This window comes from Megalops cyprinoides, unplaced genomic scaffold (genome assembly GCF_013368585.1).
Source record: "Megalops cyprinoides isolate fMegCyp1 unplaced genomic scaffold, fMegCyp1.pri scaffold_27_arrow_ctg1, whole genome shotgun sequence".
Taxonomy (NCBI): Eukaryota; Metazoa; Chordata; class Actinopteri; order Elopiformes; family Megalopidae; genus Megalops; species Megalops cyprinoides.
The window spans coordinates 236,068-262,688 of NW_023494723.1; the positions used below are offsets into that span (position 1 = coordinate 236,068).

The 26,621-nt window shown below is 45.3% G+C and overlaps 2 protein-coding genes across 7 annotated transcripts in view; one reads left to right on the top strand and one right to left on the bottom strand.

Moving 5' to 3' along the window:
- Positions 1–26,621, bottom strand: part of LOC118772295 (protein arginine N-methyltransferase 8-B) — a 33,644-nt gene that overhangs the window by 5,866 nt on the left and 1,157 nt on the right. For 2 of the 6 annotated variants that reach the window (XM_036520548.1, XM_036520551.1), the window contains exons 2-8: positions 25,954–26,050; positions 15,612–15,833; positions 14,802–14,957; positions 4,850–4,913; positions 3,001–3,143; positions 2,395–2,482; positions 1,087–1,202 (exon numbers count right to left, since the gene is read on the bottom strand). In XM_036520548.1, the coding sequence (XP_036376441.1) occupies positions 1,087–1,202; positions 2,395–2,482; positions 3,001–3,143; positions 4,850–4,913; positions 14,802–14,957; positions 15,612–15,833; positions 25,954–26,022 (858 nt within the window). In that variant the 5' untranslated portion in view covers positions 26,023–26,050. Of the gene's footprint in view, positions 1–1,086; positions 1,203–2,394; positions 2,483–3,000; positions 3,144–4,849; positions 4,914–14,801; positions 14,958–15,611; positions 15,834–25,949; positions 26,079–26,621 lie in introns of those variants that run through there. The other 4 variants (XM_036520550.1, XM_036520549.1, XM_036520552.1 and 1 more) reach the window with 4 other exon arrangements.
- tspan9a (tetraspanin 9a) overlaps positions 26,348–26,621 on the top strand; it is a 211,546-nt gene continuing 211,272 nt past the window's right edge. The window contains exon 1 of the mRNA XM_036520556.1: positions 26,348–26,465. Coding sequence (XP_036376449.1) covers positions 26,424–26,465 — 42 coding nt within the window. The 5' untranslated portion in view covers positions 26,348–26,423. The remainder of the gene's footprint in view (positions 26,466–26,621) is intronic.

A 26,621-nucleotide genomic window follows, 5' to 3' on the forward strand; every position in this document is an offset into this window, starting at 1 on the left:
CCCTTGGAAAGACCATGTTCATGACTGTTGGAATCCAGTATTCCCTTTGATAACTATACACTATCACTTAGTGAATTAGAGTAAAGACCTCAACACTATGAAATAACACAAATGGAACTATGCAGTGACCAAAAAAGTGTTAACAAATATATTTTATATTCTTCAAAGTAGCCAACAAATATTTTTAAAAATAAAAAAATGGAAAGAAATTCATACATAGGCATCAACTTCACTATTTTTTATTTGTGTAATAAACAAATTTCAAGTATTTATGTGTAAGTCTTTAGATCAAAAGGATATTGAATCATTAGGTTCTACTTTGTGGAACGGACATTCTAATGAATGAGATGAGACTGGTCAATGTTAGGATCTACATATTACTCATTTATCTAATTGCCCACAGGAACTGTCCAAGAGCAGTGCTACCACCATACCAATGCACATCACACCAAATCGTCTGCAGGATCACACCCAATTGTCCACAGGAACTGTCCTAGGACAAAAGGTCATCAACATATGAATGCTTGTAGCCCACTATCTCTGCCAGTCTGTCTGAATGCAATCAACAACTGTTGAGGTATGGCCTAATCACACCTAGGTATTTCTGTGAGTGCTCATCTGAGCCTAGGCAGTCCTAGTTTGGGCGCTGTTTGCATGCATAACTTTGGCTCCTGGGGAATAAACCAGTCTCAGACCAGTCTCATCTTATTCATCAAACTGTCCATTCCACAAAGTAGAGCCTAACAGAATGCATGTTTTCCATTATCTTAATCAGGTGTGTTCGAACTCTTGACTGGTACTATATACACGCTCACATGGACACATACAAATGAACACAAGGACGCACACACATTCACACACATATACACTCAAAGGCATGCACAGATACACACGCATGCACAGATACACATGCATGTACACATAGGAACATACAAAGGAAATCTCTAACCCTTATCAATATGAAGGAGATCCCCAACCTTTATCAACACAGAGGAGATCTCTAATTTTTATCAATACAGAGGAGATCTCTAACATTCATCACTGCAGAGGAGACATCTTGCTGTAGTTTGTCCATAGATCTCTTACCTTTATCAGGCAAGAGTTGGTCACCACTTGCTTGGGGTCCACAACATCTACCAGAGGCTCTTTAATTGCCACGTTCCGAATGCAGGTCATGTCGAAACCATAAACGTTCTCCCACCCTGTATACACACAAAGAGGGTCATTTATGAGACCAAATTTCAGTGTTAACCACACCCTGTCCTCAGATACGGGTAAGTTAGTGCTACAGTTAGTGCAAGTTAGCACTACAAACTAACTTGGCTGTAGTTAGCGCTACAGGCAAGTTGGCGCTACATTAGCACTACATTAATGATTGTCAGCCTTTGCATCTTTATGGCTCATTTGCTATTCATGGTTGCTCAGAATATTGTGTATCTACCACATCAACTGTACACTGGTTGTGTTCCATGGAATGCTTTTATTGATTTGCATATTCAACTCCTGATTTAAGTTCCCTGGCCCCATGCAGGCTAGTAGAGGGCACTGTCTGATGGCTGAGGGGCATGAGCTACTGTTACCCATGAGTATATAACAGGGTGGCATGTTGGCAGCGCTGCTGGAATCTCTGCATGGTCTCAGCAATGGCAGAAAACAGGAAGTGCATTGAAACTGCATACACCAAGAAGCTCTTACTGAAGACTCATTCACACAAAGAGAAAAGGCAAGCCTGCCATGTCCGCATCAGTGCTTTGGCTCTCCCACAGAACTTCTCTCTCTGGTGCCACAGGTAAAACTCAAGGACCACAAAAGGAGGGTTGCGTTGTGTCATTGTTGCTGCTTCATTGGCAGTTGTAGTATGGCCTTAGCCTGGCTTTGCCTCCTGATGAAAAATTCTTAAGTAAGCCATTACATACAACAGGAAACTAATGTATTTAAACAAATCTATTAACCAGTTAACCAATATATACACCACCAAACCAACACATAGACCATTAAACCAATACACAAACCAGCAAATCAATTTCTACACCAACAAACCAGCATATATGCCATCAAACCAACATATTTAACTGCAGACCAATACATAAACCAGCAAACCAATAGCTAATGCACCTGTTCAACACATCCATTTACCTACCAGAACAAGGAGCCAATATAAATGCTAATGCACCAATCACAGATCTATCCAGTGTATAAGCCAACAAACCCAAACATGCCCCCAGTAAAACCTATGTATGCTGCCACACTCAACCATGAAATGTTATGTGTTGAACCAATGAATAAACCAGTGAACCAATATAAATGCCAATAAACTGGCTCAAGGCAATTAACCCATCATGATGTGCAAAACAGAAACACACACACACACACACGTGTAGAGTGCAGGCTCACAGTGGATCTTGAAGTCCTTGTACTGCCGGTCCTCGATGGCCACCACATACAGTGCTGCTTGATCTGGGAACATCAGCCCTCCGGGTTTCTGAAGAATGGCAAGAAAGTGATGAAAGCATCATTAAACTGCACATGAGACAAACAAACACCAGGCAAAACCCTATTTTTATCAGCCAGGCAAGTAGTTTACACCTGCAGCGATGGCAGCCAGACAGGTACATTACACCTACAGCTACAGCAGCCAGACAGGTAGATTACATTTGCCATGACAGCAGCCAGACAGGTACATTATACCTGCAATTACAGCAGCAAGACAGGTACATTCCACGTGCAGCTACAGCAGCCAGACAGGTACATTACTGCTGCAGTTTGCATAGCACACTACACATGCATCTCTGCATCAGTACACATCATGATGCAGAGCTGTGGTTTGCGTACAGGTGAGCAGACTGTGTTCTAGCAGGCACACTCATACAAACACACACACACACACTCATATAAATACACTCTCTCACACACACACACACATATATCCTGGTGCAAAAGGTCCAGTGGAGTTCACGCTTGGGTGACACACAGAGTTGCACACAGAGGTGCTCTGTGTACCAGCCACTTGTCCCGGGCAAAGATGACAGTGTTCAGCATGGACTCGTAGAAGAGGCAGTAACCCATCCACTCGGAAATGATGATGTCCACCTGGTCTACTGGCAGCTCTACCTCCTCCACCTTCCCCTTGAAGATGGTGATGACTGCAAGGCAAGACACACACATGTCAGAGACCCCACCAGAGGTACAAGCCGCATCTCGAGACGCACCCATAAGAGCTCTGGACATTTCCTCTGCTGTTGGCAGTACAGGTGCAAGCAAGACTCGGTGTTATACACTTGGTGTTACACACACTGGTGTGTAGGATTCTATGAAATGCCTTGCTGTTAGGAACTGCAGCATACACTATTGAGAAATGACTCATTTCACTCATTTCAGTGCCTGAATCAGTCACATCAGACACTAGAGTTAGATTATGCCTTGAGGTTTAGAACTGTCTGATCACAAACAAGAAAAAAACAGTGCTTATTTAATGCTAACAGAAGTCTTATCAATCTTGCAGATGTACTCAGCGTATCAGTGAAAATCCATGGTGATTTTGCCCACTGGCCGCGCTTCCACTCCCAAAGATTACCCTGGTGTGCAGCTCTACATAATTTATGAGCTGTGACATTGACACATTCTGATTGACTGGCAAGCCTGACCAAGAAAATGACTTCCCAATTCACTGTGATTCAGCTGTATCCTGTTCATTCACTCTGGCTACATTATATTACAATGAGCTGTCTGTTTTTAATTGAGTCCTGCAGTTACCCATGCTGGATTGGAAATGTGACACATTGTGAAGTACGTTATTGGAATATTTAGGACTATTTAATTTCCTTGGACAAAAGAAGCAGCCAGCTAATCTCGCGTTTCATTAATGCTGTCAGTGTAAAAATAATAATAGTAGTTAATAATAACAATAGTTTTAAAATAATAATGATTAATATTAAATTATTATGTTTTTTAAAACAACATATAATCAGCTTCAAAGCACAGGTTCGATTCCGTGCTCAGAATAGCTGTGCACAAAATTGCCAGCTGAGTAACAGTTAAGTTTATTTTTTCGATATGTGGCCAATTATCAAAATATACAGTGACAAAAGTTCTGTATAGCAACCTTAATGCTGAGAAGTGATTCTGTGTGGTACCAGGCCTGCGAGCTGTTCCTCTCCCACTGTGTTCACGCAGTAATCTGCCTGTCGCCTATGCAGGATTCACCTCAAAGGGGCTGTGTCTATAACAACTTTTCTGTCTTTTGCTGGCATGCTGTATGAGAGTTTGTGTGTGCTGCTGGCTGGCCGCATAAACTCATTATTGGACACTTGTGAGTCCCCCCACTCCCCATACATAGTAAGCTCTATGCTCATGGATTGATGACATCATTGCTGATGTCATAATGAACAGAATGGCAAGTTCAGAAATTGCATGACCTTGATATCTGCTCTGTTACAGTTGCCTGCTCCTTTCTGAATGTGTTTTGTCTTAGAGCTTCAACATGTGTTGCTTTTTGATGTTGCTTCTGTCATCAGGCACCTGGATTTAGGGTTTACTGATGATGTTAATATAATGTATAGATATGTATTTTGTTGGATGTCAAAAATGTAAATGTAACGTTAAATGTACTCATATCTTGTACATCTCTCTGGGTAAGAGTGGCTGCAAAATGACAAAATGTAATATAATGTATTCAGTGGTATAGAACTGATCACCTCCTTTTTGTTCTTGGACAGCTACTGTAGGCCATCCTGGAAGTACTGCCACAGCCTGTCTTCGAGAGCAGCAGGAGAGCACCAACCACAAATAGGAAGTGATCATTTCTGTCTGCATTCACTGCATTAGCAGTGAAGTGAACTGAAGCTCTTACCACTGTCCAGGTGATTGGACTTGATGATCTTTTCTGAGTATTCAGATATACTGGAGCATTCGATCTGAAAACAGACAAACAGAAACCAGCAAAACAAATGCAGGCTGGGTATAAACAGATAAAATGTCACAGACATAGTCACGAAGGACACCAGAGCATTAGTGCTGCACAGTCTGGCAGGAAGGGCAGCAGTGTGGTGTAGCGGTAAGGAGCAGTAATGTGGTGTAGTGGTAAGGAGTTGGGCAGCAGTGTAGTATAGCGATAAAGAGCAGCAGTGCAGTGTAGCAGTAAGAAGTGGTGTAGTGGTAAGGGGCAGAAGTGTGGTGTAGTGGTAAGGAGCAGTAATGTGGTGTAGTGTTAAGGAGCTGGGCAGCAGTGTACTATAGTGGTAAGGAGCAGCAGTGTAGTGTAGTAGTAAGAAGCAGCAGTGTGGTGTACTGGCAAGTGTGGTAGAAGTGTGGTATAGTGATTAGGAGCAGTAATGTGTTGTAGTGGAAGGAAGCTGCACTGTGAGGTAGTAGTAAGGAGGAGCAGTGTGGTGTAGCAGTTAGGAGCAGTAATGTGGTGTGGTGGTAAGGAGCATTAATGTGGCGTAGTGGTAAGGAGCAGTAGTGTGGTACAGTGGTAAGGAGCAGCAGTGTGGTGTAGTGGTACAGAGCATGGCAGCAGTGTCGTGTAGTGGTAAAAAGCAGCAGTGTGGTGTAGTGGTTAAGGAGCAGCAACGCCCCCATGCAAGTCACTCTAGATGAGAGAGTTGTCTAAGCAAAACAATGCCCCACTCTGCAGTTTCATCTGATGAAGTAGGTGCCTACTCAGTGAGACAGCAGCCCAGCCCAAGCTTCAGCAGATTCCTGTGCAAATCAGTTAGCTCCCCTAGTGAGGTGTGTCAAGGCTGCTCACAAGCTGCACGTGTCCTTCCTGTTGGAAGCACAGCGGGAGAGGGCTTAAATGTCTAGCAGGGGTGCCGAGTTCTCTCTCGCCAAAAGGGTGCCGCCTGTGACGACCATCTGTCAGCAGCTCATCCTGGTGTAGCGGAGCTGAAGTGATTAGCTCGTGTGAGTCCTGCGTAAAGCCTTAGGTAGCGGGTAGCAGGTAGCCGAGTGGTTGCAGCGGCTACGTCACGCCCCCTGAGACCTGGTTAAGTAGCGTTGTCGCCGACAGGCTAACGGCAATTTGCCTTTAGCTCAACTGGCAACGACGCTGGCTTTAAGGGGTTGGCAGCGAGCAGTAAGAACCTCGGTTCGAAACTCGCTCGCTCGCCGACCCACATAACATCACATTAAAAACACAACGCAAGAGACCACCCGTTACACTGGCACTATGCCAACTCTGAGTCATGGCCTCACTCTCTTACAGTACTCTGTGACGTCGAGTCGGGCACCAGAATGCAGCCATAGGGAAGGTACACAGACTTATTAGTTTTGCCAACATTTGATATTATGCTCCCCATAGTTAACCAGTATTTGATGCATTAATAAAACCTAACTGCCTGTCCCAAAGTGGACTCTACTCACCCCATGTAAACTATGAGTAATGGTGTGGCTTGGACATCAGCTGAAGCTAAAATGCTTTAGCTGACTTACGATGTGGTACTTGTCCTAAAATAATGTGTTTGAAGACTACTTGTCAGTCATTGAAATCCACGGTTTTAGCACTCAATTAAGCGGGATAGCTGATCCATGATTTTGTCTCATCGAGACTGGACTTCCACAATGCCCTATTTTCTGACTGCTGAAGCCTTTTCAACGCATACAGAATAAAGCTGCACACATTCTAGAAAAAAAGCATGTCTTTCAGAAATTTCCTACCAGAAATACTCCGTTTAGTTTAGGCGAGGGGCGGCGCCAGGATAGGGCGTGCAGGAGGCAGGACATGACGCAAAAGGTACGCTTCACAAATCGCAGTGGCTGTATTCGAAACTGGCCACTGCATGTTTGTACTGCGTACTACACAAGTATATACTGTATACTGCACGCTATTTTTCAGTGTAGTACCCAGTATGCGACCATTAATGATTTACTGATTGAATGATATATATTTGTACTATGTTACATTGTCGCGTGAAATCATTGCGAGTTTAGAAACGTCCAAATTTAGATTTGCTCGTGGTATTTTCCAGTTAGACGCCACTTGCATTCTCACGAGTGAAAAGTATTGACGAGTTCACGAAAAGTATTCTAGAGTTGAGGTATTTTCAGGTTTTTTCATTTCAGTGTCTTACCTTTCGGTGGTACGGACACATAATGTGGCACGGAGGAGGAGAAGACGAACATAGCTATTGTACTTTTTGGTAGCCTATAAAAAATATCACACATAACCATCTAAATGGTGCTACCGGTACACATAATTTATTATTAATTATTAGGGGTGCAGCGGATCACAAAACTCACGGTTCGGATCGTATCATGGTTTCTGAGTCACGGATCGGATCGTGTTTCGGATCAACGAAAAAAGGAGACAAATATAACTTTGCTTTCCATTCATTACTTAAAAGTACACTTAAAGCAAGGCACTTTTGCCCATGGTGTTAAATGAAAACAACATTCAAGATAGGGTTGGGCGATAAAACAATCTGGAAACGGGATCGCGATAAAATTTATGTCGATAACGATGATAAGGTTCGGACATTTTTAGTCGATATGTACAGATCTAACAGCCTGTCACACAGCAGAAATAAAACAGCGACAACAGCCAGTCAGTCTGCAGTTTGTGGCTTTCACGTCAAAGTACACGCCCATTTCCTATCGCAAAGCATTGTTTGAGCTGTCAGCGGCGAAGAAAGCTCTGGAAACGAGGAAAAAAAAATAAGTGGAAGCAGCTAGGGCCACAAAAGCGACAGCGAAAGAGAACTCGCGTTACATTAAAAATTCCGTCCATGTTGTGGTTTGTGGACTCGGTTCAGTGAAAACATCTGTTTTGACAGCTTGTGCGCTAAACATTGCCTAATGTGACAGGCATGTCGTGAGTGGATAGGTAGCTGGCCTGTGTATTTGACACGATACTGTTTTGCACAGATCAGCTAGCGCTGGTGCCATCCTGAAAGACAGGTCATGTTCCGCTATAAATGCGGACTTTATGATTGCACACGCGGTCTTGGATGGATGAAGCGGCAGCAGGTACAGTGGCCACAGCTCTCGGCAACGTTGACATATATCGAAGAGCCCGAATAGCTGCTTTGTGTGAGGGATCGGTATCATGCCGAGACAATATCTTTTGCCGCTTGTCCCATTAGAGTTGCCACCTGTCCCGGTTTTGCTGGGATTGTCCTTTTTTGTCCCGGAAAATTGATAATCTTTCCCGGGATACGAATTGTCCCGGTTTTCACTTCTAAAAATGTACTTCTAATTTAGAATTTCTTAGTTTCTAATAAAACCTCATTTGTTTCCTTCTACTGCTATTCTGTTTTCTTCCTGGTTATGTTTATATATCCAATCCTGTGCCCGTAAACGGATAAAAACGGGTAAAACACAGCGACGGTTAGCCATGTCTATACTTTTATTTGGTTGGTAGCGGAAACACGAAAGCTTACCTTATTGCCTAGCAACTGCCCGGGGTGTCGGTCTGCCGCACGCATCCACATCCACGACTCCACCGTGAGTTCAGTTGCTAGCTAGAGGTAACGTTATTATTATTATTTTTTTTAATTTTCTATTTATTTTGTCGATTTTGTGAAATGGGGGAGAGATAGATGAGGAGGACGACGAAACAAGATCGGACGAGCCACCAGCGTCAAAGAAAAAACGATTTACAACGTCCAACTCAGATTGAGAAAAAAGAGAAACAAAAGAGAAAACTTTTCTGAATGGGTAAGGCCCACCCAAGGAGACCCGTTCTCCACCACTTGAGTTTTGTGTCCAGCCAAAATTTCAGTTAAATATAAAGGAAAAACAGTACTGAAAAATCATGCAAAAACAAAGAAGCATCAGAGTTTTGTATTAAGCAAACGCAAAAATCTAGCCATTGCAATTTTTATGATAGAGAAGCTTCACCAGAGGAAGACAGGATAGCAGTAGTGAAGCTTAACAGTGTATACCACGGACTGCTTCACAGCTACAGCTACTTATCTACGGATTGTGGCAATAAAGTAAGTGCGAAAAAGAGGTGAGAAATGTCAGTGTTACGTTTCTCAAATTCATTAAGTTAAATAGTTGTTTGTAATCTATTGTAATACATCTAATCATGTTTTAATTTCTAAAGGGAGTATACCTTTGGACCAGTGGCGGCTGGTGAGCTGGAAACAGGGCAGGCTGAAACATTACCTTTAAATCTATCATTGCTTTCAACCTGTTTCCCTTTATCCTCTTTGATTAACAATGAAACAAATAATTCACAGAATGATTGACACCAATGCTGTATTTTTTCGAGCACACGGTGCAAAGCAGCTCCCGGGCTCGTTTAATTTGTGACAGCATACACCGAACGTTTGTCCGTCATTACCGTTTTCATCTAACCAAGCCTATCGCCATTTATTTTTCACCCCCATTCTATTGTGCTTGTGTCTGCTTCATCCTTCAAGTTTTGCTTCCATGCTCCATCTATTTGAATGCTTGCTAGCCTATTGTGCAGTAATCAACTGATACAATCCCCGCAAATACTTCCTGACACCACCTCACAGAAAGTTGAAACTAGTTGCTGATTGGATAAGAACAGTCCTCTCGTACCAGTACGTCTCCTAAACAGGCTACCATTGGTTAAAACTCATCCGACAAAACACCACATCAGTGAATGTTTTCTAATAACATTGCGTTCCGGTCTGGTAATATCAGAGCCTGTATAGGCTAGTAATAATTTGTTGCCTGATCTAAAATCTCAGCACGCCGGATTTCTGGCATGGCGCCGGAGATCTTTAACCTATGTATATCGTGATAAACATCGATACTGATCAATATGGAAAAAAAAATATTGTGATCAATTTTTGCCATATCGCCCAGCCCTAATTCAAGATGTCCAATAAAGTCTTCAAATAAAATATTCAATACTCAATTGTTGAGCGCTTGCTCTGCTGTTCATAGGCTGTGTCCGAAATCGCTCCATATTGGAGCAGTGGATCAACTACGGTCCGTTACATCACTACTAATTATACATTTATTCTAACAGGAAGGTAAGTTTTTGTTGTTCGCTATGTAATGTTAGGTCACCAGTTCACCTATCTCACTATACCTATCACTAGCTACAGCTTAGCTAGCTACTAACCAGATAATAAACCACTAACCAACATTATTAATCATCGTAAGAGACAAGTTTTGGCAGTATAGCTATAGCTAACTATCTCTTTAATGATCGTTGGACTCAAAATAACATGTATTTGGACGTATCCGCAACATCAACGAAAGAGTGGAAAGATATATACAAGCAAGCAGAAAAGCGTACGAAGCAGATGTTTGTATTCTTCCGGTTTTACGCCAGTCGCATGATATAAACATCATCAACACGCCCACTCGCTCGCTGTGAACTCTCCAGCAACTTACCTGCTCTATTCACACACGGGCTCACTCCGACATGAGACGGACTTTGTACTAGGTAGCTGGCAGAACGAAGTCTGTCTCATGTCCATGTCATATTTGCGTTCTCACATACAGCTCCTCCAGCTAATGGCTAGATAAGTTCCGGCTTTCAGTGCACGTCTGAAAGGGGCTTTATCTTTCGTATCTTGCTCAAAATACAAATGTACCCTGGGCTTAAGGTATGGTATAAAAGCTAGGAATATTTCTATCAATATTTCTATCATGCCTCACAATCCTGTATTATCTGACCATTCTGTCGTTGCCTTCATCTTAGCATTAGTCTGTTCTGTGACACCAGGTAGAAAATATTATTTGAGTTATATTTTTCTCCAAATACTGTAAAAGACTTTGTAGCCACCCAGGACCCTTTCAAGACAATAAAGACTGCCCATGTTCTAGCACAAGACTGAACAGAAGCTTCACTATGGTATCTATTGATCAACTAGCAGACAGCATGAATGCTACCTTATGCAGAACATTTGAGAATGATGCACCTCTCAAAAAGAAAAAAGGTCATTGTAAGTGACAAGCACCCTGGTTCTAATGACTGCACTCACACTCTTTTGTGCTCTATTACACAATAAGTATGTATTCTTGCCTAAAAACAGAGTGTCAGGATATGCAAGCTCTCTCCACTGCTTGATAGTCATATTCTATTCTTCCCTAATAGAAGAAAATAAAGAAAACTACAGATACCTGTTCAACACTGTTGCCAGACTAACATAGAATCAAGCATCAGTTGACCCCTGCATTCCAGTAACATGTACCAGAGATGATTTTTTGAATTTTTGACAGCAAAATTATAGGCATCAGGGCCAGGATCCAGAGCTTTCCCACAGTTCATGATGTAAGTTTGGCCCCACTGGTCTCAGAACAAATAGATGCTGAGACATCCCCAAGATTGGCCTCAGGCCACGCCTTTACTTTAGTTGAATTTACTACTTTAATAATGTCTTCTTAATGGTATTGCTTATTAAAACCCATACCCACAGTGCCTTTGAAGGACCTGCTACCGGTCATTGACATACTACTACTAAAACTGTCAATGATTCCTTAACCTAATCTACTGACAATGGTTGTGTCTATATACTTGTAATATTAGACTTAAAGACTCCAAATGATCACAGTTAATATACGGTATGCCGTAAGCATCCGTGCTTGGACAAAACTTAATTGCCCACATCAGTCAAACCTGATGAAGTTGTGCAACTCTCTGAGAAGGCAACTCTATGAAAACTTTTATTTAAAGATAGAAACAAATGGATGAATCACAAATTTCTCCTCCTAAACAAAAAGGTTTTAGTAGTCAGCCCTAAGTCCCTAAGAAGTAAAGTTTCCAATTAATGGGTGTAACCATTGATGCAGACCTCACATTTGAAAAACAGGATTGCCTTCACTCTCAGAACATCACTAAAATCACTCAAATAAAATTCCGTTGCTACATGATGTAGAAAGCTAGTTCATGCTTTTGTTACTGTTCTAAATTAGACTACTGTAATGCAAGGACACCAATGGAAAAACGCCTCTGGTTTTATTGTGTCCTTGGAGATTTTTAATATATTGTAGCAGCGTGTTCATGTTATGTTAAGCAGTTCTTGGCTTGGGGAATTATGGGTACATACTGTTTTAGTGTTCTTTAGTGTAATCTCTCAATGGACATTGTAGTAAGACCAAACTCCTAAGGCTTATATTGCTAATAAAGCTGGTAGCAAGACTTTGGTCAAATCAAGATGTCTCACCATGCTTCATTTGTGCCCACTGCCACAATATGTATGTTTGTACACTTCTTTTTAAAAATCATAAAATAAAATTAGCTAAGTAACTATTCACCTTCACAGAGCTTTCACTCCATAATGTAGCTGTTCATACACACTGGCTTCTGCATCAGTTGAAGTGCACAGGTAGTGTCCTACAGCCTTGTTAAGGCTTAGTTTTAACTGCAAGTGTGTCCAATCCAGTTTTACCTCACACTACCGAGGACATGGGATTGAATGTTGCAAAGATGCAATGTCAAGGAATCACTTCCCCCATCATGGGACTGAATGTTGAAAAGATGCAATGTCAAGGAATCACTTCCCCCCTACTTTGCAAATTGACAGTATATACACAAAGCAAGTTGCAACAGAAATGTGTTTCTTTTTGCTGTTAAGCCCATTAGAGGAATGTTATATTTAGTCATAGTGACTGGCCACAGTGTGACACATGTCAGTTCAGTCTCTGCTCTAAGTCATGTCTACACATTATTTTGTCAAAGGGAGCTCACAGTGTCAGACACAGAGAGGGGAGGGAGACACCACATGGCAACTCGTATAGCGCGTATGCTCAGCAATGCACACAGGCAACCACACATCACATTTTCTTCAGAAAATGCACACAAATCTAGTTGGCAAATTATAATCATCTTTGTCTATGTGAAACAGCCCATTGGTTTACAAGATACACCTGCCTCATTAAAGGCCTATTAAATACAGGTATGGCTAGAAACGATTGGGACTCGTTTTTTTCTGCTGAATGTGTGCTTAGCCTGGATGTTTGTCGGTTTGTCAGCTTTTAAAATAAATTATTGTGTTTTTTAACCTCTTCTCCAAACCAACACTACACTACAGTGTGTACACAGGATATCAACACTACACTACATCAACCCAACACTACTGTGTATCATACTAGGATAGCAATGAGAATTGCAGCAATGCATTACAGCCAAAACACACAGTCATGTCACAGCTGCAGAAAAGGTTGACTGCATTTGTTTCCCTGGCTGTCTTTAGAACTGCAGGAGCAGAGCAGCATGACGGAGATAAATTTTACGGAAACACCAGTCTGGTGCATGCTGGGTGCTGTCCTCTGCTGTTCGTCAAATAGGCCTGCTCTGATCTAACTTGCTACAGACAGGTCCAGGATTCAATCTGCTGTTAGATGGAGCTGTTAGCCACAGCTATGGATACCACAACTTCTTTTAGTGTTAAGCACTAGCACAATCACCCCCTTACCAGAAGTTGTCCACATGGCACTTAGCATGGGAAAACACTGAGAATCATATCTGTGACTGTGATCTGTACTAACATTATGACATTAAATTGCATGGCACTATAGGTCTACGAGACAGCTGCAGTAAGTGAGGCTTTTTGAATAGGTGTGAAGAAAAGTAAGATTGCTCAAGGAAACGTCATTATGTCCGCCAGCACTTGGTGTTAGATACAGATCCAGTGTAGCTACAGCATGATTTTATTCCTTGCCTGTGATTGCATATGTGATGCATATAGCGAAAGTAATGAAAGGACAGGAACAGTCCTGTAATTGTATTATTTAAATCCTTTATTCCTGGGCAATGAGTGATGCCTTTGGAATGTCCATGATGCATATTCTGTGTTAAAGAGCTGGATGAGAGCCCAGAGAGCTGCCGAAAGCTCAGAAATGTCACCTGGTAAAAACCATGGCTGTGTGGGCCACCATTATCTACACCACATTTTGGAGTGGGCTGCTGCTGCTGCCACCCCATACCTCACACACAACCACACATCCTGGTGACTAGGCAGCTTTTTGTGCTGATCAATAGACAGCACAGAGAGCTCTTCATACACAGGAACTCCTGACAAGCCCCCCTGTAGAACTCTCAGAACAAATGGTACCTACACACACACACATACACAAACACATGCTCCATTTGGGTACACTACATCCCATAGCCTCTCTTCTGCACTTTAACAACTGTTTCTCTTTAAACTGAAAACCACTGTGGTGTATAAGCAGCACCTGTTTGCGCAGACCCCCTCTGCACCACACGCTTTGAGTTTCCCATGTGCCTACAGACACAGCTGTGGGGCTATGGAGCAAGCATATCAGACAGCATTCAAATATGCTGAGAAAGTGCACCCCCTCTGGTGAGCTGAGAGACAGAAAGTACTTGGCTGTGCAGTATACACTGAGGAAGAGTACTTCACAGAAAGACAGCTGGGGCTTCACAGACCACTAAAACTGTTCACTCCACACAAGCAAGTGAAGCACTGATCAGCACAAAGATCCAGTTCTGCTGCAGAGCCTGCGGCTGTTTACTTCTGTTTCAGCTCTTAATGCCTCATCATTCTTCTGGGCACATCTGCTAACCCTTAGTTTCTAGGCCAGCGTAATAATATGATCTAGCAGAAGTGAATTTGCTTTCCAGTGTATTTTGTTTGCTATTGTTTCATTTAGCTGAACTTTGTTTAGCAAACATCCATATCAGGATGAGCCCCAGGGTTTACACTTTGTACATTTTCTCCATTTATAGAGCTGTACCCAACTAGTGAATCAGATCATGGTTATAAGTCTGTCTCCTATCCCACTACACCATGTCACCACCAGTTTGGTTACTGTTTGTTGTACTTGGTCACCAATACCACTGGAGCAAATTCTGCTCCTTGCATACATGGTGTGTTTTTTTGCACCTGCGCTGTGCCTACATTTCTTACCCCGTACACGTGCTTGGCTCCTGCTTTGGCGGCAAACATGGAGAGAATGCCGGTCCCGCTGCCCACATCCAGGACAATCTTATCCTTGAAGACGTGCTTGTTGTGGTACATGGAGTTCCTGTAGGTGAGTGTCCTCACTTCATCCTTCAGCATCTCCTGCCGAGGGAAAAATAGCGATTGTCAAACCATTCATCAACCGGCCTGATCAAACATGAAACGTTGAACATGAACCTCGAAAGCGTCGACGTCTGTGATTGATCATGACCTATAATGCATCAAACTGAGACAGAAGGACTTCCATTTCAGAGATGCTGTGGACAATGAAAGACTGCCATTATTAGCCAATAGAGTGAACATAGTCAAAGGCAGGCAGAATGATGAAACTACTGGAAATGGAAGCTGTAGGAGTTATTACAGAGGCAAGGCAATGGGATACATCGCAGATTGCAGTCATTTTCCTTTCAAACTCATTTGGATTTTTCTAAGCATCTGAATTACACTTCTGTGGCATCTATTAATAAAAGCTCACGGTGGAGCAACACGAGAGAGAGGCAGGTCTAGAAGCCCCTGTTTTGAAGCCTGAACAGCACACACACATCCTGTCTCTCTAATGTCCTTTCACTGTTCTTTTTCCCCACCAGCCACAGTTACTATACAGATAGACATCTGACCTACATACTAAAACGGTAATAGAAAAAAGACATTCCCTCTCCCACTCCACCAGGGCCAGGTTGTTGTAAAGGTGTGGTACATCTGTGGTACATTTGGAGGAGGGGTGCCCTCCTGGTGTCCCTGCAGTGCCAGCCGTACCTCATGGATGCCGAAGTGGGCATAAGAGTCAAAGTAGTAGTCCTGAGAGGTCATCTCCTCTGGGTTGAGGAACTTGGCCATCTTCCCCCGCCCTGGGCAGCTGGGCAGGGTAGCTGGGTGAGGTGTGTGGGGCTTGTGTGGGACATGGTGGGCTGAAGAGATGGGTTTGGGCAGTGGGGTGGGCTGCAGGGCCTGGGATGGGGCAATGCTGACAGGAGGCTGCTGGAAGGAGAGGGGAGATGGGGTCAGTCCTGCCAGTAGCTGATAGCACACACACTGTTAACACACAGCTGCCCCATTCCTCCCACACGCAGTTAAGCCCCTGCTCCCTTCTAATGTCAATCTCCTCTTTGAGCCATCATCTGCATTCTCCTTTAATAAGTGAGCACTGTAATAAAGAACTCACAGAGTGCGTTATAAACGAAAAACAGTGACACTGAATTCACAGAGCACATTATAGAGAAATCACTGTAACACTGAAACTCACAGAAAGCATTACAGAGAAAACACTGTGACACAACTCACATAGTGCATTACAGAGAAAACTCTATAACACTGAACTCACAGAGCATATTATAGAAGAAACATCTTTGAAATCAGTATCCATTTATTTACAAAAAGCTAGTGCACTGCTGTCAGGATGTGCTGGAGTAGGGACAAACTGATTGTGTGGAACTCTGCGGGGGGCTTACAAATACAAATACCTGATTTTTACCTTCAGTGCCTACCGTGTAAGGCTAACAAAAGTTCTGTCTCGTGAACAAACCAATCTCAGCATTAGAAAAACTAATCAGGAGATTTTTTACTCTTCTGGGATAGGGTTGAGAAAAGAAAGAAATGAAACTGAATGAAATTAATGCAATTTAGAGAGCTGTTGTTCTTGTTTTTGTGAATAACATTTTGATCTGATATATGTGGTTATTGATACACACATTATTACACTTCATCATAATTAGGCTCTATATTTGGACCTGTTTGTGTCTCCATGCAGTGGTGGAAATGCAGATGTCGCTTGCCTCAGCCGCACCCAGTAGGAAGAGCTGTATCAAAGGAGGAAGGTGAATGGTGGGAGGAATTTTCCTGACTTATGTATGTTATGAACCCCAAGTGGGAAGAGTCTGCCTTGGTTATCAAAGAGTCACATTACAAAAACATGCACACCTGAGCACATACTCACTGGAGTCACTGATTATACTAGCAACATAAACCCCTCATACACAATTCTGCCTGACACAAAGACTTCATAGTCAGGAGGGATGTGCTGATATTTGCTTTTCAGGTGTGTGAATCTGAGCAAAATAATTGGAGCTAATAGGCAATTAATTCACACTAAAATGCTGTCAGTTGCTACAGATTATTCTGTGGGAGATACTGTGTAATTGATTTTCAGAAGTGATTCACCCATTTAGAAGAAAATGTTCTCTCTGAAGGAAATGGCTCTTCTGGTTATATAGGCTGCAGTTTTGTATAACCAGCACTGGATTGACTGGCTGCACTCAATACTACTTGGTACTATCATAAGTGTATGCACTAAACTAATATTGAATATCCACTTTAACTAAATCTGTGTGGCCTCACTTTTGAACACTCCACAAAATTTGAACATGTAGTCAATTTGTTCAATACCCACAAAAGTCATATGGAGGGAAAACCATTTTTCTTATTAATCAGCTCTCACCAAATTCAAAAATTATGCAACAGAGGAAGATCACTTCCACAGTCAAGTGGTTGTACTGATAGGCAAGCTGTTTTCTTAAGCCAGAAGATGTCTGACCAAAAAAGCTTGGAGTGAATGCATTACCATTGTAGAAAAGGGCCACATGTTTCTGTCTCTGTCCTTGTCTTTGTCTTTGTTTGCGCACCACCCCCACCTCTCATAGGCACTTGTTTACGACTCAGTTGAAACCTGGCCAAACCGGTCCTGCTGCTCCCCTTATCAGCAGGCCCCCCACCGGTAACTCGAGGCACAGGCGCACCCCCAAGGACGGCCCCCAGGTCACCATTTGCCCTCAGACCTGCCCGTATCCTTTGGCCACCAATCAGGGCCTCAATAGGGCCGGGGATACGGGACAAGATAAAGGTGGTAGTGACCTCCCCCACCTCAGTACCACAACAATCTCTGGGAGGTGAAGAACTGGGGAGACCAAGTCTTTGGGGACCAAACATTGTGCTGTTGTTGTGTGCGTCTGTGCCAAAGTAAGTAGTATGCCTAAGTTCAACTGGTTGTAATATAATTGCCTGTAGAGAGAGAGGGGTGTGCATGTTAATTAAGATAGTGTGTCCTTAATGTATAAATGTTCTCATAGCCATTCCTGCAGTTTAAGTCTGTATGCCTCAATGCCTGTATGTATATTCTACATTCAATGGACCCAACAATACTGATCATTCTCCCTGCTTACCCTTTGCAGGGAACCACACACACACATGCACCACAAACCCTCGCATCCATCCGTTCAAAATCCCCAATAAACACCTGAACCCGGAACCTGACTCCTGTGTCCTGACCGACACCCCACTGTGATAGCAAAGTAGCCTGAACCTAGTACGGGTGAAACTGCCCCCTCAGTTTCAGTGGTCCTTCGAGCCGGATCAGTGCTGTTGCAGTGGAAATGTCAGGCACACCGGGTTCAGCTCCTCCATCCGCAAGCCGCTCTCGCCGTGAGACCCGTCGCCCGGTCCACCACGAGAGCTACGAGGTCCAGTATGTGGGGAAGAGCACCCACAGACCTTCGGACGTCCACGCCAGTGAGCAGGAGGGACAGGCCGAGATGACCCCCCTCAGGACGCCAGAGAGGAGTTCCCCAGTCCAGCAGAGCCCATCGTCCACGACCCCACAGAGTCGTGATAAAGTGGTGCAACAGCTCCTGGACACCATGAGGCAGCAGAGTGAGCTCGTGGGGGACACAGTGAGGCGACAGAGCGAGCTCATGGAGCGCATGCTGCAGCGCTCTGCCACCTCCACTCCCTTCAGCGCCAGGTCCTCACGCCGGAGCTCAAGGCAGCCATCACCCCAGACGGCTCGCACCCAGCCTGTGCAGCCAGGACCTCACCTAGCCCTTGTCCAGGAGCTGACAGATCACCTCCATCGGATGCAGCTGCCATCATCGCCCCCGACGCCGCCGCCAGTCAGCCGCTCCTCGGCGTCCATCTCCAGTGCCCTGTACCACCTGCCACCGGGGCAGGAGGGCACCCTGACAGACAGTGCCACGCCCAGCCAAGTGTTGCCACGGCAACCAGCCCCTCCACAGCAGCATCCCCTGCTGCCACTGCAGGTGCACCCAACCCACCAGGGGGAGCACCCACAGGGCCAGCTCCCTCAGCTGCCCTGCAGCCTGTCTCAGCCTCAGCCGAGTTTTCCCCCGGCCATGCAGGCTGTAACGGCAGACCAGAACCCAGTCCTCCTGCAGCCCACTCAGTATCTGCCGCAGGGACCAGTAATGGGCGTGCCCTCATACCTGACGCCCTACCCACAACCGGTTGCCACCCTGCCCTGCCACTGGCCAACGCAGCACCCTGGAGCAGTGACAACGTCTCCACCACAAACAGCAGGAACAGCGCCCCCTGCTGTGCGTAGACGGTCCTACAGGAGGGTGGAAGGTCCGACCTTCCCAGACCTGACCAAGGAGGATGAGACCGAGTACACCATGCTCCGGATGGCCCTTGACAACCTGCTCGATCCAGAAGAGACCGAGCAGTACAAGTACCACATCCTCCTGGACCACCTGAAGGTCGACCAGGCCCGGAGGCTGGCACTCGCCTTCTCCAAGGCCCCAGACCCCTTCACGAGAGCAGTGAAGGCGTTGGATGACCGATATGGGCAACCACGCCAGCTGGCATCACGGGAGATTAAGGCCATCATGGCCTTACCTCCAATCCGGCCAGGGGATGGGCAGGCCTTCGACGACTTCGCCCTCCGCATCCACGCCCTGGTGGGACTCCTTCAGACTATGGGGGGACAGGGCCAAGCTGAGCTAGCCTGCGGCTCGCACGTGGAGCGCCTCCTGGAGAAGCTCCCCTCTGAGCAGTTCAGCAGGTTCAAAAGGTACATCAGCCGACTCAGGCCCGAGTCCATGATGTACACCCTGCTGGACTTTGCAACCTGGCTCCAGCTAGAGGCCCGCTGCCAGCCAAGGAGAGAGCGCCCCCCAGCTGGACAGAAGGAGCAGCGGCCTGCACCAGAGCCCACCAGGCGGAGGGCCAACATCCTACACGGAGCCAACCAGGCCACCAGCACCGCAGCCCCAAAGTCATCCCCAGCAGCGCCACCTGCTGGGAACCTCAGGGGGAGGAAAGACGCATACTGCCCGTACTGCGACAACGCCGGGCACTACCTCAGCCAGTGCACCGCCTTCCAGCGGTTCTCCAGGGACGAGAAGGTGGCCTGGATCAAAGAGAACCAGAGGTGCTGGCGGTGTGCTCGCGCTCATCAGGCTGCGCAGTGCACCCTGAAGCGGCCCTGCAGTACCTGCAACGGCAAGCACCTGCAGGTACTGCATGAAGTGAATGAGAGGTACGGGGAGAGGACACGCCCAGCTGTCCAGACTCTGTACCTGGACCGGCCGAGTGGCCACAGCCCTGTGATGCTCAAAGTCATCCCAGTCTCCCTGCATCACAAGGGCTGGTCCACAGAGACCTACGCGGTACTGGATGATGGTTCTGAGCGGACAATCCTCCTCCCAGCCGCAGCCAAACAGCTCCACCTGCAAGGCAAAGCTGAGGATCTGGCCCTCCGCACCATTCGGCATGAGGTCAATATCCTCCACGGGGCGGCCGTGTCATTCAAGATCTCCCCTGCATCCGGACCAAAGAGGACCTACTGGATACGGAATGCCTTCACCGCTGACCACCTGGCCTTGTCAGAGCATACCTATCCAGTGGCAAAGCTGCAGAAGAGGTATGCACACCTCAGAGGCCTCCCGCTGCAGTCTCTCAACCAGGTGCGCCCACTCCTGCTGATCGGGGCGGATTACACCCACCTGATCACCCCCGTCGAGCCAGTGCGTCTGGGCCCACCAGGGGGCCCAGCAGCAATCAAGACCCGGTTGGGCTGGACACTCCAAGGGCCGGCACAGCGCCTTCAGCGCCGCACCTCTCCCCCCAAATGTCTGCTGACCTCAGTCAGCAAACCCAGAGAGGACACCACCCGCAGTAAGCCCCGGTTGGGGTTGGCTGAACCCAGCCAACGGGGCCAGCATGCTGCATTCCCCCACCAAAGAGCAAATAAGGGACCCGCGAGACCAGGTGGAGCAGAAGTGGAGGATGCTGCAAAGCGGCAGGAACCCAGCTTCTGTGGGCTAGTGGCAAGGAACACAAGCCCCTCCCTCCTAGAAGGCAGCCCAGTCAGTGGCTCCCAAAAGCTACCGGAAGGGAGTGCACCATCCCTTTACGGGGCGGCTGATCAGGCCAGTGAGCCCTCAGCCACCAAGCACCCAAAGGCAGAGGCCCAGCTCCTCAAGAGAGCTCAACGAGGCAGCTTTCAGGAAGAGCCCACTGGTTTGGAAGCAGACAAGCCAGTGCCCTTCAGCAGCCACCTGACAACCCTGTCGCCCAGTTCGGGTGGCCCCAGCTCAGTACGTAAGTCCTGGACTCTGCGAGGAAGGGGGTCCAGTCGACGGCACCAACACAGCAGCGGGAAATGGAAGCGACGGCGAGCTAAGCCTGTGGTCCCGAAGGAGACGGACCTCCCCCCTGCTCGCCTGCAAACCTCCAACTCCACCAACCTAGCCTACCCTCCACCATTTGAGAGGCCGTGTTGTCGCCGGTGGAGCTGGCAGAGACGGATAGGTTCGGACCGCAGAGGTGCAGGCCAAGGACCGGACCTACACCCGCCCAGTTGCTCGGCTGGTTGTGCTCCCAGCCATACTGGATGACACAACCGAGCACCCTTCGAAAGTACGACGTGGCCCTTTGTAATGAGCAAATTTCCACAAGAAATTTGGGGGCGGCTGTAGAAAAGGGCCACATGTTTCTGTCTCTGTCCTTGTCTTTGTCTTTGTTTGCGCACCACCCCCACCTCTCATAGGCACTTGTTTACGACTCAGTTGAAACCTGGCCAAACCGGTCCTGCTGCTCCCCTTATCAGCAGGCCCCCCACCGGTAACTCGAGGCACAGGCGCACCCCCAAGGACGGCCCCCAGGTCACCATTTGCCCTCAGACCTGCCCGTATCCTTTGGCCACCAATCAGGGCCTCAATAGGGCCGGGGATACGGGACAAGATAAAGGTGGTAGTGACCTCCCCCACCTCAGTACCACAACAATCTCTGGGAGGTGAAGAACTGGGGAGACCAAGTCTTTGGGGACCAAACATTGTGCTGTTGTTGTGTGCGTCTGTGCCAAAGTAAGTAGTATGCCTAAGTTCAACTGGTTGTAATATAATTGCCTGTAGAGAGAGAGGGGTGTGCATGTTAATTAAGATAGTGTGTCCTTAATGTATAAATGTTCTCATAGCCATTCCTGCAGTTTAAGTCTGTATGCCTCAATGCCTGTATGTATATTCTACATTCAATGGACCCAACAATACTGATCATTCTCCCTGCTTACCCTTTGCAGGGAACCACACACACACATGCACCACAAACCCTCGCATCCATCCGTTCAAAATCCCCAATAAACACCTGAACCCGGAACCTGACTCCTGTGTCCTGACCGACACCCCACTGTGATAGCAAAGTAGCCTGAACCTAGTACGGGTGAAACTGCCCCCTCAGTTTCAACCATATACATGCATAAAACTGAAAGGCTACTTCACAACAGAGTGGACGGATGTAGAATGTTCTCCCAACATTTCTGTAACATTGCATTGTTGTAACTATACAGTATTTGATTACCATTGCTGGGCAGAGCTAAATGCTCAACAATTTTAACACAGAACAGAACAGACCAGTAATCGCATAGATAACCAACTCTACACATGTTGTAGGACATGATTAATAACTACAGTAAAAGTGCTCTGGTTCAGATTCAATTGCCTTGCAGATATAGGCTGCATGTGATTATATGATAACAGCTTCTGTCAATGGGTGAGAGACATAATAATGAGAATTCACCGAATTTCCATATCTCCTCTCCTTGGTCATCCATTCATAAGTGGAACTGCAAGTTCAGTGCCTGAGTGAAACTAAGCAGGACTGTTGGAGCATGTCAAAGACTAAATAGCAAAGGGTTTTGATTAAAAGGAATAAAAGTTCAGTTGAGCTCACTATATGACATCAAAATCTGATCAGCTTCAAAGGGTGTGAGTGTAACACATTGATCAGAAGCAGGATTCATAACCAAAAGGTTGCCAGTTTGATTTCCCGCTGGGGCACTGCTGTTGTACCCTTGGACATGGTACTTAACCCAGGACTGCCTCAGTAAACATCCTGCTGTCTAAATGGGTAACATGCTAAAAAAATTGTAACCTATGTAAGTCGCTCTGGATAAGAATGTCTGCTTAATGCCAATAATGTAATGTAATATAAAAGTTGTCTGGCCAATCGAGAGTCACGAAGGTGACCATAACCTCCATTTTCCATCGGCATAGGCATGACAAATCTAATGAGGAAATCTGCTAAAAAGGGTGAGTAGGCTACAATCATTACATTACATTGCATTCACTTCACGGACACTCCAATCCAGAGCGACTTCCAGCACAAGACAACAGAAGTGTATCCATTTAAGTTAAATGAGCAACAGTGTCAGACCAGTCATTCAACATTTGCAGTGCAGTGAATTTGAGCACAACATCATTCAGGAACTACTGCAAGTTAAATTGTGCTAATCTGAAACTTGACTAGAAAACTAAGGGAAGTCAGATGCCTACACAACCAAATATCTCAATGTCACTAGATCACAATAAACATACCAATCACCTCTGATTTTAGAAAGCGAAAGTGAGGGATTGTGTGTCCTTGGGAGCCAGCCATTGCAGGGCTTGGGAGTGCAAAGTACTGAGGGACAGACAGCCAAAAAAGCACCCCTCAAAGGCCCTCACATGGTTTGTAACACAGTGCACATGCCGCAGAGATTGAGGGAGTTATTTCTACAGCGGCTAGCAACAGTGTGAGATATGTATGGATAGGCACTGTGCTGACATTCCCACAATACTCTCTGGTGCTAAAAATGCACACGGTACCTGCAGCTCCAGACACAGCTGACCAGCTGCAACAGCTTTTATCACCCCGGGCTGGGTGGTGGTGGTGGATGTGAACTGAAGATGATCAGAAGCCATTGTGAGGTACTGTCTTGTTTAAAAGGTGAAGTGCTGGTATTGCGGACACAGAGGACCTCCTTACACCCAGTGCCATCACTTCCTGAACCTCGCACAGACATAATCAGCACTGAAAGGCATTCTCTCTGTGTGCAGGGGTGGGCTCCTCCATCTTGGAGCTAAATGACAGAGGAAAAAGGTTGCACTAACACATTGATTATTTACATCTAAGTGCATCAATGTTACTCGTGTACCATAGTGGTAAGGAGCAGGGTTCATAACCAAAAGGTTGCTGGTTTGATTTCCTGCCAGGTCACTGCTGTTGTACCTTTAGACAGGATATTTAACCCAGAATTTCCTCAGTAATCCTGCTGCATAAATGGACTACACTGAAAAATTGTAAATTATGTAAGTTGCTCTGGGTAAGAGCATCCTAACCCTAACCAAGGCTGGTACCCAGCCTTCAACGACGCCATGCAAGAGGAGCTCGCCCTCTAGGCCTTCATACGGGGCTCTGGCCGAAACGACTTGAGTGGTTCTGAAACTCTTCCTGATGATCTGGCAATGACCTCTTTGTCAAACTTTGCTTTATTTCACCATCTAATAAAGAATTAATTTATCAATTATCAATCAGGAGAATTTCACCATTGTGTGGGTACATTAATTTTGATGGCAAGTTTTTCTTATTACCCAGTACCTGTAAAAATCTATGCCTGTACATGCATGCTCATTTTCTCCTCATACATTTGCTTTCCTGTATTTACAAAGTGAATTTCACCAGTAAAATATCCATGACATGTCTCCTATCTTTGATTTTAATAACCAATTAAAGTGGAAGTCTCTTGCGAACAAAGCTGTTCATGTTTTCAGATATGTGGCCACACTTCTGCAGGTAAGTGACAGCCAGAGTCCAGTACCTTATTGCTTCTTAAGTAATGAGAGGGGAAGCACTGCAATGAATCTGCTTACTCCTTTTCTGTGTATACTCCTGTTAAATACACAACAATCACCACTGTCTCAAGCATCCACTGTTATCAGGAACTGACTATATACATGCAACTTAATGGACTTCCTTGTACATGGGAATGCCTGCGGGAGCAGGAGAATGACAAAGTCTTGGTGACCTTTTCAGAAATTTTAAATTTATGCCTGCAGCCATGAAGGACATTTTGGACAATTTCCCGTTATCTGTGCTTGTGTTCACAAAGATCTACAAATTTCAGTTCAGTATTCAGTGTATTGACAGCCATTCCTCCTTTTACCCAGCCATCCTCATAATATATAAAATGCCCATTTCTTTAATGTCTCAGAAGTTTGTGTCAACTTATATAAAACCACATTTGTGGACAACCATCCATCATAGCCTACATATTATGCCAGGAAATTTGGTTACCATTTGACCTGGAAATGTTGTATATACTTTTATCCTAGATTTCATCGGAAAACATTCACTGTACTGTGTAGCCTACAGTTAAAAGAAATATGTCGAACCAACGACGAACGCGTTAAGAGTCAATACTATGACATATTGCCGCGTTACGTGGTTATCTTGGTAACATTGCGTTACATTGGCACACATAAAACAAGTAGGAAAACTCTGCAGTACCAAGGACAGCGCATGAAAACAGCCCTCTGTACGCTGTACAATGTCGAATTACCTACGACCCAGTGGGCTGAGATTTATTTTGGGATTTTTGCTGAAACATGTCATTCAACATCTAACCCCATTTCTGAGAAGTAGTCACACAAGCATGTTACGCTTCTGTGCAAGCCTTCGCTTCAAACGCTGGGTCCCCACTTCTACCGCCCGATGTAGCGCTTCATTAATGTCTTCAAGACATATACATATGTAATCACAACATATTGTGTTGTTGCGAGGAACACGACATTAACACCAGTGGAGGTGACAGTCGCGGGTCATATTTATCGTGCAGGGATATGTTTTTACCTCGGTCGCTGCGGATGACCGAACCTTCCAAGTGAATGACAATCTTGGTGACCGCCCAACTCAGACATCAAGCTAAAAATAACCGTGGTTCGCTAGGTTGTTGTGTATTTCCTTAAAACGATTCTTTAGAGGAAGCATGCAGGCGGCTGGTGCTGGCCAGTCACACATTCTGGGCAATTTTTACTGAAGCTTTGCTCTTACCTACCTCCGAGTTCTCAGTCTCCGCCATTTTTCTCCTTAGGAGCAGGCAGCGGGAGGAATGTTTCATTCCCATGAGAACCAGCGAAATGTATTCAGTTCGACTGATGGGAAAAAAATATGACAAATTAAGTCAACCGGATAGTTATCCTTTAGCGTCAATTCAAGGCTCCTTTCTTCCTCGCATCTCAAATTATTTATTTTATCAAAAATAATAGCCTACGAAGAAAATAACATTTGCAGTGAGAAATGAAAAATGAGAAAAGAAAAACGAACGTGCTAAAGTCCCCGAATAAGTGCGAACTTTTTATCTATTTGAAAGGATCCAGGAATCCATAGTGTAAAAGTTATCTATGAAGTTTCTTTTTATGGGAACTTAAGGAATATCGCTCATCACTTGGTAAAAACTGTGGAAGGAGTAGAAAGCATCCCATTTCCCTCCTCTTGTACGTCGCGATATGCACGCATATAAACTTCATGACCGCCGCTAAATGCTTGTATCACCACATTTGGGTACAGGTAAGAAAATTATTTCACATTCCGCGACATTGTAATGAAACAGAACTTGGGCAAATCGACATCTAGCTATGCGAGGTTTACCGACATTAAAGAAACACGAAAAAGGTAATTTCCTTAATACCACACTTTCGCTTTTCTTTGAATAATTGTCCAGAA